We start from the raw sequence: 15,562 nt of genomic DNA, 5'->3' as shown, positions 1-15,562 counted from the left end.
TGTCCCCAGCCTCTGTCCCCCTCCTGTGCCATGTCTATAACAAGTACTCGTACCAGTTTTCCAACAATGATATTTACTGCTTTTTATAAAGAAATACAATTGATTTTATGCAGTATTGAGTTTAGCCTTTTGGCCCGGCCCTCCAAAATATTTTTAGTTTCTCATGTGGCCCCATCGAAAAAATAATTGCCCACCCCTGCTCTACTGTGTCTCTCTCTCCTAATTGGTTCTACCGTGTCTCTCTCTCCTAATTGGCTCTACCGTGTCTCTCTCTCCTAATTGGCTCTACCGTGTCTCTCTCTCCTAATTGGCTCTACCGTGTCTCTCTCCTAATTGGTTCTCCCGTGTCTCTCTCTCCTAATTGGCTCTACCGTGTCTCTCTCTCTCCTAATTGTCTCTACCGTGTCTCTCTCTCCTAATTGGCTCCACTGTGTCTCTCTCTCCTAATTGGCTCTACCGTGTCTCTCTCTCTCCTAATTGTCTCTACCGTGTCTCTCTCTCTCCTAATTGTCTCTACCGTATCTCTCTCTCTCCTAATTGTCTCTACCGTGTCTCTCTCTCCTAATTGGCTCTACTGTGTCTCTCTCTCCTAATTGGCTCTACCGTGTCTCTCTCTCCTAATTGGCTCTACCGTGTCTCTCTCTTCTAATTGTCTCTACCGTGTCTCTCTCTTCTTATTGGCTCTACCGTGTCTCTCTCTTCTAATTGTCTCTACAGTGTCTCTCTCTCCTAATTGTCTCTACCGTGTCTCTCTCTCCTAATTGTCTCTAACGTGTCTCTCTCTCCTAATTGGCTCTACCGTGTCTCTCTCTCCTAATTGGCTCTACCGTGTCTCTCTCTCCTAATTGTCTCTAACGTGTCTCTCTCTCCTAATTGGCTCTACCGTGTCTCTCTCTCCTAATTGGTTCTACTGGGTCTCTCTCCCTTCATTGGTTCGCACAGCAGCAGGAGCCATTTTTTTCTGCTGTTTTCAGTCATAGCCAGCGAGCCAATGAGGAGAGAGTGGGGGGCGGCACTGAGCCCCACTGTCATGGATATCAGGTACCAGAAATCAATAAATAAAGTGGAGGTTCACCCTCATAAACAACATTCATTTAAACAAAGGGGCTTAGTCATTCTTAAAACATTTCGCTGTTAAAACGATGTTTTAAAACGCTTGCATGCCTGTTTTTCCCCTATGTGAACCAGGCACTTCCTGGTCTGTGTGTTGCGGGACTGGGCGTGTCGCTCTGTTGTAGCATTGCCGCAATGCTTCCTGGGTTTACAGTGTCACGCTGCCCAGGAAAGAATTCTCAAGCGCAGGACTCAAAATCGCGCGATATTTCCGCACGCCCGTTATTTTCAGGACGCCGCCCGTAGTCAAAGCAACTGCGCATGCGTGGGATAGAGCGGTGAATGCTGGGACTACAGCATTCACCGCATCCCGGAAGAAAGTCCTGTGGGGCTTCAGACTGCCCGGACATAAGAACATAAGATGGAAACGTCCATCTCAAATTTATATAAAATATATTTTTTGGGCAATTCGTTATGTAGGTGCATACAACAGCAGGGCGGGTGAGTAGACGATTGGATGTAGTAAAAGCGGGTGAAAGGCTTTTAAAAAAAAAAAACGTAATTCGGGGGAACCACCGCTTTAATCCATCTGCACTGTTTAGCATGGATGGTATCTGTTAGATTTCTTTCATTCAGCCCCCCAGGCTTAGCTACAGAAATCCATAGTCCTTGAGTCTTCAAAAAAAAAAAAAAAATGAAATGGCAACATTGTTTCCGAGTTTCTAGCATAACTCCCAGGGGACAGCAAGAGGAAGGATAAACATAGGTAAAGGTAAAGGTAAAATAGGAATAGATGATTTGACTGAACGTACTAAAGTAGCCAAGTTGTATTTAAAATGCACTTATTTTATAACACGTACCAAACCATTGTAGCCAACATAATAAAACACTACATCTGTTTAATTAGAAATTTATTGCATTATTATTATATTTCTTATAATTATAATATACTATACAATCACAGACATTGCTGTCAAACGATCGGAGGTATATAGGAACATAACATGATACTTTGTCCATTCTGACTGCTGGAAATGAGATGGGCCTCTTACAGGACTAATGCCGCGTACACGCGGTGGGAATTTCCGATAAGAAAAGTTCGATGTGAGCTTTTGGTCGGAAATTCCGAACGTGTGTAGGATCCATCGGACTTTTTCTCTCGGAATTTCCGACAGCAAAAAATAAAAAAAAAGGTTTCTTAAATTTTCCGATTGGAAAAGTTCTTGTCGGAAATTCCGATCGTCTGTATGCAATTCCGACTCGCAAAAAGCACGCATGCTCGGAATCATTGAACTTAATTTTCTCGACTCTTGACGGGTTCTTGACGGCTGGAATTTTGTGTGATCGTTTGCATGCAACACAAGTTTGAGACAAAATTCCGTCTGAAAAAAAAACAAGTTTTTCTTGCCGGAATTTCCGATCGTGCGTACGCGGCATTACATTGAAAAATATGGGCCAAACAAAATAATGTGATTGTATGAATATATATACTGTTTATGTACACACACACTAGGTACTGGGATGTGCATCCTGCTGTACCTGACTGTGAGCTGGGCTCATATGAAGTGACTGAGCTATGATGCACAGAGAACCGGGTGTCTTGTGAATCCATCAATCAGTCAATACAAAGATGAATCACCTTTAGGAAAAACAGCCGTGGTTTGGCATATATTAAGTGTATATTATTAAATACATCACTTTACCAAAATAAATAAAATGGGGATAACGTTATATATGTACAACTGGATATGATCCATTGCATCAAAGTTAAAGTGAACCCGTTCATTCCTCAAGACATTCTAAATGACACCCACCAAAACTCTGGCTTCAACCGGAGAATCGGAATGGCTGCTAAATGACCAACTCTATGAGATAATTCTTCCTATAGAAACCCACTCTGCCCGGCCCAACCCCTAATATTAGTAACAACTCTAAGCACTGAGGATAGTTTTCTATAGGAAAGTGTGATGCTCATAGTATAGGCATGTTAGGGCATTTAGCCACTGGGTTCCAATAATCGTAACCAGGGCTTTTTTTCAGGGGAACTTGGCTCAGACCCTTGGGGGGGGGGGGCTGCTCACCACAATCACTTGTAAACACAGAAGTCCGATTTCTGTGTTTACAAGTGACAGTTCTGCCCTCTGGCCCAGATCCACAAAGAAGTTACGCTGGCGTATCTATTGATACGCCACGTAACTTCTAGGTTGCTCCGGCGTATCTTTGTTTTGTATCCACAAAACAAGATACGCCTAAAGCTGTGCTAGATCCGACTGACGTACGTCTTAGTACGCCGTCGGATCTAAGGTGCATATTTACGCTGGCCGCTAGGTGGCGCTTCCGTCGATTTCCGCGTCGAGTATGCAAATTAGCTAGATACGCCAATCCACAAACGTACGCCCGCCTGGCGCATATTTTTACGTAGTTTTCGCAAGGATTTTTTCGGCGTAACGTTACCCCTGCTATATGAGGCGTACTCAATGTTAAGTATGGACGTCGGGCCAGCGTCGAATTTTACGTTGTTTGCGTAAAACGTTCGCGAATAGGGCTTTGCGTAGAATTACGTTCACGTCGAAAGCATTGGCTTGTTGAGTGTTAATTTGGAGCATGCGCACTGGGATACCCCCATGGACGGCGCATGCGCCATTAAAAAAAAAACGTAATTTACGTCGGGTCAAGACGTATTAACATAAAACACGCCCACAACTTAGGCCCCGTACACACGAGAGGATCGATCCGCTGAAATTTATCCGCGGACCGGTTTCAGCGGATAGATCCTCTCGTGTGTACTAGGCCTAAGGGATTTGAATTGCGCGCCCTTACGCCGACACATTTACACTACGCCGCCGTAACTTACGGCGCAAATTCTTTGTGGATACGGGAAATACGCTGTAAGTTACGGCAGCGTAGTGTATCTGAGATACGCTACGCCGGACGTAAACATGCGCCGATGTACGTGGATCTGGCCCTCTGTGTGTAACCCCCCTGAACCATCCAAGTGTTCGTGAAAGTTGACTGACCACACCCACTATTTGATGTGATTTGGAGGGTGTGTGAGGGGGGAGGGGTTTTGGAGGGTCGTGGTTGAGTTCCAGCACCTATTATTTGAGGAAAAAAAGCCCTGATCGTAACAGATTTAAATAAAAATGATTAAAGAAAAAAGTGTCTTCATCACAGCCAATAAAAGTCCATGGCTTATATTCATTCTGTAGGTCAGAAAATGAAATAGTGATTGTCTGCTACAGACAACATCCTAGTTTCTCCGTCACTCTAGTTGTAGTAAATGAGTCTTTGTATATGGTGGGATTGTGAGAAGCCATGTGTGTAGAAGTGCTGTTTCCCATGTCTTTGTATATACACGTCTCTAGATTCATCTTTATACAATGGAATGCCGTCACTCATGCCGGTCTTTCTCGATCAAGGTCTTTGCACGCTACATTGTCATCTTGGGAGATGTCACTCTCTGCCGGGTGCTCCAGAACCTTCTTTTGCTTCCTCAAACATTTCCTGGAGGCTATGAAAACAGAGGAGGGTGAGTGATATATAAAAGCCCAGGCGGTGCAGGTCAGGAGAACCATGGAAATCTCTCACAGATGCGGAGAATATGAAATTACAGAATATTCCCCTTTATTATGGAAGAAATTGAGTACATTATTCTATCTTATATTCTATGGCCCGGATTCTCGTACGAGTTACGCCGATACGCTGTCGTATCTCTGAGTCTGAGCCGTAGTATCTATGCGCCTGATTCTTAGAATCAGTTACGCATAGATTTGTATTAGATCCGACCGACGTAAGTCTCTTACTCCGTCGTATCGTAACTGCATATTTAAACTGGCCGCTAGGGGCGTGTACGCTGATTTACGCCTTGAAATATGTAAATCAGCTAGATCCGCAAATTCACGAACGTACACCCGGCCGACGCAGTACAGATACGCTGTTTATGTTAGGCTTTTCCCGGCCTAAAGTTACCCCTGCTATATGAGGCGTACATGCGGCGTACCAATGTTAAGTATGGACGTCGTTCCCGCGTCAAATTTTGAAAATTTTACGTCGTTTGCGTAAGTTGTTCGCGAATAGGGCTGGGCGTCATTTACGTTCACGTCAAAAGCATTGGCTTCTTGCGGGTTAATTTGTGGCATGCGCACTGGGATACTTTCACGGACGGCGCATGTGCCGTTCGTAAAAAGCGTCATTTACGTGGAGTCACATAAAATTTACATAACACACGCCCACATCTACCACATTTGAATTAGGCGGGCTTACGCCGGCCTATTTACGCTACGCCGCCGCAACTTTCGTTTGAGAATACGGCACTTGCCTGTAAAAGTTGCGGAGGCGTAACGTAAATAGGATACGTTACGCCTGCACAAAGATACGGCATTCTACGTGAATCCGGGCCTATGTGTATAATACAGCTACAGAAGCACATGGAGATCTCAGTACCATTATTTGTAGAAATGGTGTTTTCATTAGTGAGTTTTAAATTAAAGGAGAAGTCCAGCCTGAGCGCGTTTGGCTGGGCTTCTCCTCTGGGTCACAGGAGTGCAATTAGTTTTGCACTCCTGTCACCCGTTTTCAGCAGAAAGCGGTCTGAAGTCCTCTCTCTGCTGACGTCACCAGGATCAGTCCAGGCACCGCATCATCACGACTCTGGAAGTCTGAATCAGCCAGATGCCTGGACTGATGGCCGTCTCAGCCTCTCAGCGAGCAGCCCCTCCACAGTTCAGTGCTCCAATGAGTGTGGAGGAGCAGAGCAGGAGAGCCGCTGATTGACAGGCAGCAGCTCTCTGCTCTGGGAGGTGCGAGAACTGAGCCATCGGCGGTGTTCGGTGGCTCGGTTCTCAGTGAAGAGGCGGCGGGGGACAGATCCGGCATCAGTCCAGTGCTACATCCACCTAGGTAAGAATAAATATGGGATAAAAAAAAAAATCTGTAGAAAAGAAGGTATGGACAGCCGCACTCCAAAAAAAACTTGATGGTTGTCTTTATTTTAAAAGGATAAATGCACTACAAATCACTGCAAAAAATACAGGGATGAGCCACTGACGCGTTTCGCACTATCAACTAGTGCGTAGTCATAGCTCATGACTAAGCACTAGTTGATAGTGCGAAACACGTCAGCTGCTCATCCCTGTATTTTTTGCAGTGATTTGTAGTGCATTTATCCTTTTAAAATGAAGACAACCATCAAGTTTTTTTGGAGTGCGGCTGTCCATACCTTCTTTTCTACTAATTGCCTTGTGCATTGTCGGCACCCTTGATTTCCTGAGAGGACACAGATCATTCACCTGGAGCGGTAACTCCCTTCCCATAAAAATAAAATAAAAATCCCAAACTTCTCTTTTAATGAAAGACTTAGGCCCCATACACACGATAGAATCCATCCGCAGATAAATCCCAGCAAATGGGTTTCTGCGGATAGATCCTATGGTGTGTACACGCCAGCGGATCTTTTTCCGCGGAGAAATCTCCTCTGGGATGGATTCCAGCAGATCGGATATTTGCTGACATGCACAACAAATCCATCTGCTGGAGTCCATTCCAACGGATGGATCCGCTCGTCTGTAAAGACTCACCGGATCCATCCGTCCAAAGGGATTCCCCGCACGCGTCGTAATGATTTGACGCATGCGTGGAATTCCTTATATGACAGCGTCGCGCCACGTCATCGCCAGAGGATTTCCGCGCGGATTTCAATGCGATGGTGTGTACACTCCATCGCATAGAAATCTGCGGAAATCTTTGAGAGGATTTATCCGTGGAAACGGCCTGCTGGACCGTATCCGCGGATAAATTCTCTCGTGTGTATGGGGCCTAACAGAAATATACTGTATGTGGGCTGTCATTGCAGATCTTCTTCTGAAATTGCTAGTTGCCTGTTCTTCTGTACTGTGTAGCTTCAATACTTTCTTAGTTACTGTCTGAACTAGACAATCAGTTTATGGCAAAATGGCAACATCGTGCTGTCTATGACTTCTAGCTTCACCGGGTTTGGGGTGAAGGTTGGTGATGTTACTACTGCTGCTCACTGTTCTGCATGCTGAGAAGAAAGCTGTACCTGGGAAACCTGCTAGCAAGCATCTCCCTGCTTCTGCATCATGCAGTTTGTGAATCTGTGCTTCCTCCACCAATCCTGATGCATCTTGTTTATTTCACCATCATTCATCATCACTCGGTCTTACTTTCCAGGTTAGCGTTCTCCGGCTGTTTAAATGGCTGGGCCTCAATGACGTCAGTCCCGTGCACTTGGTGTGCCGTCTATTTAGAGCGCAGTGTGCATGCGCCGGCGACGTCACTGACTGCTTCAAGCGTGAATATCTCCTAGACGCAAGTTTAGGGGACATTCACTGTACCTACAGGTAAGCCTTATTATAGGCTTACCTGTAGGTAGACATCAGAAAGTGGAGTTTACTACTACCCACTTAGGGACAGATTCACGTACATTTGCATGGGCGCAGCGTTTGTGAGATACGCTACGCCGCTGTAACTTACTTTTCAAAGCTTTGAATCCAGAAATAATTTGCGCCGTAAGTTACGGCAGCTTAGTGTATCTCTCACGGCGTAACGACGCGTAATTCAAATCGGCGAGTACGGGGGGTGTTTCATTTAAATGAAGCGCGTCCCCGCGCCGAACGAACTGCGCATGTGCCGTCCCTAAATTTCCCGCCGTGCATTGCGCTAAATGACTTCGCAAGGACGTCATTGTTTTGACGTGGACATAAATTACGTCCAGCCCGATTCACGGACGACTTACGCAAACAAAATAAAAACATTTAAAATTCGACACGGGAACGACGGCCATACTTAACATTGCGTACGCCACCAAATAGCAGCTTTAATTATAAGCCGAACGGAAACAACGTAAAAGAATGCGACGGCCGCTCGTACGTTCGTGGATCGTCGGAAATAGCTAGTTTGCATACTCGACGCGGATTACGACGGGAACGCCACCCAGCGGACGCCGAAGAATTGCATCTAAGATCTGAAGGCGTACGAAGACGTACGCCTGTCAGATATAACCCAGATGCCGTAGTATCTTGTTTTGAGGATTCAAAACAAAGACACAACGCGGGAAATTTGAAAGTACGCCGGTGTATCACTAGATACGCCGGCGTACTTCCTTTGTGGATCTACCCCTTAGTCTAAATAGTTTGTTTTAGATAAACCTGGTCTCTAAAACAGAACCAAATAAACGGTAAGATTTTGTTCTATCTGTGCAATGCAATACAGTATATTGTTTCCCCTGGCTGCTAATAGAACAGCTGTAGTTACACCTTTGCTCTGGTTCTTTGAAAGTTCTATTACACCCACCATGAGACAGTCTCTTCTTCCACCGGCTGTGATTCCTTTCACTAGGATAATTGCCTCTGGATGTCTCTGCCTGGGACTGCTGGGATCGTTCTATCTCCCCCTGGAAAACAGAATTTAGAATAAAGATGAGAATTCCAGGAAAATGTTGCCAGCTTGAAGCGGTTGTAAACCGCAGCATTTTTTTATTACCCTGCAAGGTAATGTCATAATATGCTAGTATGCATCGCATGCTAGCTCATTATGATGAACTTAACTTAAAACAAAGCCCTTCTAGCTATTCAGAGTTGCGGAAGCTCCCATCTTTACCCGTCTTGCTTCCAGGCTCGCGGCTCTGGCTCTGTGACTGGCCCGGAGCCGCGATGACATCACCAACCAAATTACGGCATGGGTGTCACTAGCTGCAGGTAAAGTAAACATCTCCTAAACGGCGAAGGTTTAGGAGATATTTACACTACCTATAGGTAAACCTTATTATTGGCTTACCTATAGGTAAAAGTTAGTGATTAAAGTTTACTTCCATACTCCTGGTTTAAAGGAACACTAAGGGCCAGATTCTCGCCCAGAGGCGTATCTTTGCGGCGGCGTAACGTATGCTGCCAGCTACCCGCGATCATGGGAACGAGAGCCAGCATGGGGACTTGTGTGTGTAGACACACAAATCCCTGTTCTGTCAGGGGAGACGAGACATATTGGGCCAGATTCTTGTAGAACGGCGTATTCCTTGCGGCGGCGTAACGTATCCGATTTACATTACGCCTCCGCAACTTAGACGGGCAAGTGCTGTATTCTCAAAGCACTTGCTCCGTAAGTTGCAGCGGCGTAGCGTAAATCGGCCTGCGTAAGCTCGCCTAATTCAAATGTGGGACAGGAAGCATGTTTTATGTTAATCTTCTGTGACCCGACGTGATTGACGTTTTTTAACGAACGGCGCATTGTGTGCATTGCTCCTAATACGCCGCAAGGACGTATTGGTTTTGACGTGGACGTAAATTACGTCCAGCCCCATTCACGGACGAGTCACGCAAACGACGCAAAATTTTCAAATTTCTTTGCGGGAACGACGGCCATACTTAACATTGGTACGCCGCACTTAGGCCACCATATAGCAGGGGTAACTATACGCCGGAAAAAGCCTAATGTAAATGGCGTAAATGTACTGCGTCGGCCGGGCGGGCGTACGTTCGTGAATTTGCGTATCTTGCTGATTTACATATTTCGACGCGTAAATCAGCGTACACGCCCCTAGCGGTCAGCGTAAAAATGATCTAATAGATATCTATGCATAACTGATTCCAAGAATCAGGCGCATAGATACGACGGCACAACGCCGTCGTATCTCCACTGAGAATCCGGGCCTAAAGGTTAGTTTTTTATTAGATCAATTGATTGCTGTAAGCTAGAGCATTTAAATATAACTTACATCGTTTTTCCTTTTGACCTCCAAAATACAGTAATCCAGGTTTGAAAATGCCATTTCCTGTCTCTCCTCTTCTTGCTTTCCACCAGCATCTGAGCTGTTTTGCATGGTGGAAAGCCTGTAAAAACATATGCCTGTAAAACTCCTGAAAAAAGCCATAGTGTACATGGACACATTGGCTAACAGGGAGAAGAGTTTTCAGGCTGAAAAAATGAGAGCTCAAAAAAGCTCAAAGGCCTGGAAGAGCTGCTTCTTTGAGCTGCAGTGTGCATGAGCTCTAAGGGCATGAAAAAGAATGAAAAAGCATTAAAAAGCTCAAAGAAGCTTGAAAACACGGGGAGGGAGGGTTTGTGAAAAAAACAAAATGCTTATGCTAAAAAAAAGCTCAAAGGAGCTCAAAGAAGCTCAAAATAGCCCAAAAAAGTACAAGCTTATTTGCGCAAAAATAAAAGCTCAAATTCCTGATGATAGCTGCAGTGTGCATGAGCCCTAAAGATGGAAGGGCATTTCAAACCTGCACCTGCAGGCTTCATCACAGTATCACTCTTTTCAGCCGGCGATTCTCTTCCATGCCGAATTAAGCCACTCGATCACTTCTGTGGGTGGCGGAAGGGGGTCCCATTAAGGTGCCCGGGAGCGATTCGGCCAATGGTGCACGTGCCCGGGAGCGAGGAACCAACGTCGTTCCCCTCTCTCTGTAACCCGGGAAACCGCGACGAGTAGTGTGTCACTTCTGGTTCCGCCCCCTTGTTTACTTGGCCACCAGCAACCAAGAAAGCAGCCAATCTGTGTCTGATCAGCTGAATGGGAAGCCAGAGGAGAGATAAAGAGGACCTGTCACGGCCCATGCTGTCACAAGGGATGTTGTTTATTCCTTGATTGCAATAAAGTTAGTACAAAAAAAAATGTAAAAAAAATATGTAATCTTGTAAAAAAAAAATTCTTTAAAGTGCCCCTTACACGCAAATGCGAACGCTATGCCCATGTGATCGCACCACACATGTGAGGTACTGTCGCAAACATCAGAGTGAGATGAATAATTCTAGCACCAGACCTCCTGTGCAACTACTGGTAACCTGTAAAGGTGTTTAAAGTGTCATCTATGGAGAATTTTAAGCATTGAAGTTTTCCGCTATTCCATGGGGAGATGCAATTTCAAAGCATGACATGTTAGGTATCTATTTACTCAATGTAACATCATCTTTCACATTATACCAAAAAATTGGCAAACTTTAGTGGTTTTTTTTTTAAGAAGATTAAAAGGCAGAAGGTTTTTCATCTTAATGCATTCCATACATTAAGATAAACAACGTTCTGTGTGTAGCAGTTTTCCCAGCACCCCCTAATTACTTACCCGAGCCCCTTATTTCTCCAGCGATGTCCATGAGTGTCTTAGCTGTCCCAGACACTCCTCCTGGTTGGCTGAGACAGCAGCAGCGCCGTTGGCTCCCGTGGCTGTCAATCAAATTCAGTCAGCCAATCAGGGGATAGGGTCGGGCTCTGTGTCTGACTCAGCTTGGGTGCCCCCACAGGGAGCTGCTGACTGAAGGGGCACTCACCAGAGGGAGGGGATAGGAGAGCAGAAGAGGGACCAGAGAAGAGGAGGATCTGGGCTGCTCTGTGCAAATCCAACTGCACAGAGGAGGTAAGTATAACATGTTTGTTCTTTTAAAAATAAACATGTTATTTTAAAAATAAACAAAAAAACAAGCCTTTACAATCACTTAATTCATGAAAGTGTTTTTTTTACCAAAAAAATTGCGTTTGAAAAACCGCTGCGCAAATACCATGTGACAAAAAAAATTGCAACACCCACCATTTTATTCTATAGGGTCTAAAATATATATAATGTTTGGGGGTTCTAAGTAATTTTCTAGCAAATAAAAGTCGATTTTTACATGTAGGAGCAAAGTGGTTATTAGAATACATTTTCATAGGAACACTACATACCTCACTATCGGATGTATCTAAATCTTCATCCATGTCTCGGTGTGGTGAATTCCCATCTGTTGCTTGTCCTTCTTCCTCCTCATCTGTTGGTACAGGACAGACATGTTATACAATTCACCCCCAATTTATTTTACTGACTGTCTACTAAGGATGAGCTCTGGCGTGTTCGCATAGAACACGTGCAGGGCCCGCCAGGAAGTGTGCACGGCGCTGCGCTAATCACAGCCAGGGAGACATTGTCCCAATGCTCGGGTGCAGGGATCGTGAAATGTCTCCCTGGCTGTTATTAGCGCGGCGCCATGCACACTTCCTGGCGGGCTCTGCACGTGTTCTATGCGAACACGCCAGAGCTCATCCTTACTGTCTACCAGGGTTGTTAACCGCCAGTAAATTTACTGACAGCTTGTAAAAATCGTCTACCTGATTCTTACCTGTCCTACACTTCCTCATTCCTCTGCCGCAGCTACTGACAAAACACCCTGTACTTCCAGAAATGGGGAAGCATGTGACCTCCTCCCATGATGCACTGCTGAGGCCTGTCAGCCAATCACTAGGCCTGAGCAATGGCACATGACGAAGGGGGTTATGTCACTGCTCCCTCTAAAGCTTTAAAAGCAGCTGAAAGAAGCCGGTATTAAAGTGTAAATAAATAAACCTAACAATACGCTTCTTTTGGGATCTGTTAAATTGAAAGTGTAATGATATCCAGTAAAAAAAAATAAAAAAAAATTCACTAAGCTTGAATAGCAATTTCACAACTTCGTAAATGTAGAGAAGGTCAAAACAAAATGGCCCAGATTCAGTAAGCAATTGCACCTGCGTAACCATAGTTACGCAGCGCAATTGCTGACTTGCGCCGGGTAACGAGTTCTCCTGATTCAGAGAACTCGTTACGCCGACTGCAGCCTAAAATCTGCGTGGCATAAGGCTCTTATGCCACGCAGATTTTAGGCTGCATTCTTGCGATGACCGCTAGGGGGCGCTCCCATTGTGATCTGTGTATAGTATGCAAATTGAATACTAACATCGATTCACCAAGCTGCTTAAAAAACGCACCTAAAGCCACGTATTGCACACATGTTCCGGGGTTTGAGCACCAAAGGATTCCATTCATTTTTTTCTGCCCATTGGAATGCATTAATTCTCAAATGTGCTTAAACACGTTCAGGCATGTCAAGTGTTTTTTTTCTTCTCCTGCGCTTGTGATGCAGCAAAATACATTTTTTAGACCTTAAAATAGGCCCCTTAAGGGTGACCGTTCTAGGATGGCAGCAAATGAAAGGAATGAGGGAAAAGGTTATTAGTAAACCTACTTCATGTGCATGGATATATTAAAGGACCTACAGTAATGCTCAATGTAACTTAATGTAATACAGGGGTGCAGTGGCGGTTCTTCCATAGAGGGCGCTGGAGCGCCACCCCCTCTGGCTCTCGCCCGCCACTGAGTCTAATAACATACATTCATTGCATTGCATGAATGTATGTTATTGTTGCCAGCTGCCGCTGGTCTATTCAGAAATGGCCGGAACTTGGGCGCCGGCCACCTGAATAACGGCAGCTGGTTGGCTGTGCAGAAGTGCCTATCAGAGCCACTGCAGGGGTGTATGTACAGGCGTCGCAGGGGTCGCCATTGCGACCCGGCCCCATGCTCCAGGGGGCCTGAGCAGCCTCCCTGTATGCTTGGACAGGAGGGCGGAGGGGGCGGCGACATGTAGAAGAACTGATCCCTCCATGCAGCCTCTAAATGTCCACTTCTTCTCTTCTCCCTCCCGCAAACATTCAGCAGCTTCAGGAGGGAAATGGAGTGCATCTGTTCATCTGGCCCCCTCTTGCCCCCCCCCTGCAGCGTTGCCAGGTTTCCCCTTCCCACCTCCTGCTGGAAGGAAGCCCCCTGCGGGACCGTAATAAAGGGTCCCACAATGGGAGTAAAGGGCCCTGGGATAAGTGGGAAGGGCCCCAGTCGGGGGCCAGGAGGGCCCTTTATGGTTTCTTGCACCAAGGCCCTAAAGCAGGGATATGCAATTAGCGGACCTCCAGCTGTTGCAGAACTAAAAGTCCCATGAGGCATAGCAAGACTCAGCCACAAGCATGACTCCCACAGGCAGAGGCATGATGGGACTTGTAGTTTTGCAACAGCTGGATGTCCGCTAATTGAATATCCCTGTCCTAAAGGTTCTAGGTATGCCTCTGATGTAATGTATGTAGCTAAGCAGTACATTCAATGCAGCTACAGTCATATATTATGTTGAATGTAGACCTGTGCAATTTGTTTCGGTCCGAATACCAATTCGGACTAATTTTTGGTTATTTGGATGCAAAATTATTAAATAAAACTAAATTTTAACGAAAACAAAATGAAATTTGACAAAAGCGAAACTAAATTAAACAAATTTTGAAAACCAAACAAAACGAATTCCATAATGACACAAAACTAGCAACATAATGGGCTAGATTCAGATAGATTAGCGGATCTTTAGATCCGCGTAATCTATCTGATTTACGATCCGCCGGCGCAAATTTGAGAGGCTAGTGCAGTATTCAGAAAGCACTTACCTCGAAACTTGCGCCGGCGGATCGTAATTCCCCCGGCGGGAATTCAAATTCCGCGGCTAGGGGGAGTGTAGTATTTAAATCAGGCGCGTCCCCACGCCGATTTAAATGCGCATGCGGCCTCCTCGCTAGGACGTCATTGGTTTCGGCATGAACGTAAATTACGTCCATCCGTATTCGCGACCGACTTACGCAAACAACGTAAAAATTCAAAACTCGGCGCGGGAACGACGGCCATACTTAACATTGGATACGCCGCATATAGCAGGGGTAAGTATCCGCCGGAAAAAGCCGAACGCAAACGACGTAAAAAAAAAAGCGACGGGCGGGCGTTCGTTTCTGAATCGGCGGATCTCCGCATTTGCATATTCGTCGCGTTTACAAATGGAAGCGCCACCTAGCGGCCGGCGGGAGATTGCAGCCTAAGATCCGACGGTGTAAGTCACTTACACCTGTCGGATCTAAGGGAGATCTATGCGTAATCTGATTCTTATGAATCAGTCGCATAGATCCGACTGTCGGATCTCAATGATACGACGGCGTATCAGGAGATACGCCGTCATATCTCGATCTGAATCTCCCCCAATGAATCTATCCGAAACTGAACAAAATAATTTTTCCGTTCTGCACATGTCTAGTGGAATGTAATATAGTGTAAGATATGTAGCCATGCAGTACAGTAGTTAATGTAGCTACAAAAATGTATTTATCTTTGGGCAGCATGACTTACTGTATCTGGCTTGGACCAGCTAAATGCCACATCTAACAGCTGATAGACGATCAAATGTGTATAGTGGATTGTTCATAATTCCTGAACAACAAGCCGCGTACACACGAAAAATGTCGGAAATTCCAACAAGAGAACCGTTGAAATGTTGGCTCAAACTTGTGTTGCATACACACGGTCACACAAATGTTGTCTGAAATTCCGACCGCCAAGAACGCGATCACGTACAACACTACAACGTGCCGAGAAAAATTACGTTCAATGATTCCGAGCATGCGTCGAATTGATTGCGAGCATGCGTTTTTTTTTGTGCGTCGGAATTGCATGCAGACGATCAGAATTTCCGACAAGAATTTTTCCCGTCGGAAAAATTGAGAACCAGCTCTCAAATTTTTGCTGTCGGAAATTCCGACAGAAAATGTCCGATGGAGCCTACACACGGTCGGAATTTCCGACCAAAAGCTCCCATCGAACATTTGTTGTCGGAAATTCCGATCGTGTGTACGCGGCAAAGGAATGGGATCCTTGGGGATTTCTTCAAGAGATATATTTTT

At 45.5% G+C, this 15,562-nt stretch overlaps 1 protein-coding gene across 2 annotated transcripts in view; it reads right to left on the bottom strand.

Moving 5' to 3' along the window:
• Positions 1-3,968: 3,968 nt before the first annotated feature.
• Positions 3,969-15,562, bottom strand: part of RBBP8NL (RBBP8 N-terminal like) — a 63,070-nt gene continuing 51,476 nt past the window's right edge. For both annotated transcript variants that reach the window (XM_040331808.1, XM_040331809.1), the window contains exons 12-14: positions 11,732-11,814; positions 8,365-8,464; positions 3,969-4,564 (exon numbers count right to left, since the gene is read on the bottom strand). In XM_040331808.1, the coding sequence (XP_040187742.1) occupies positions 4,449-4,564; positions 8,365-8,464; positions 11,732-11,814 (299 nt within the window). In that variant the 3' untranslated portion in view covers positions 3,969-4,448. The remainder of the gene's footprint in view (positions 4,565-8,364; positions 8,465-11,731; positions 11,815-15,562) is intronic.

Source organism: Rana temporaria, chromosome 12 (genome assembly GCF_905171775.1).
Source record: "Rana temporaria chromosome 12, aRanTem1.1, whole genome shotgun sequence".
NCBI lineage: Eukaryota > Metazoa > Chordata > Amphibia > Anura > Ranidae > Rana > Rana temporaria.
This window is presented reverse-complemented; position numbering and strand designations above follow the sequence as displayed.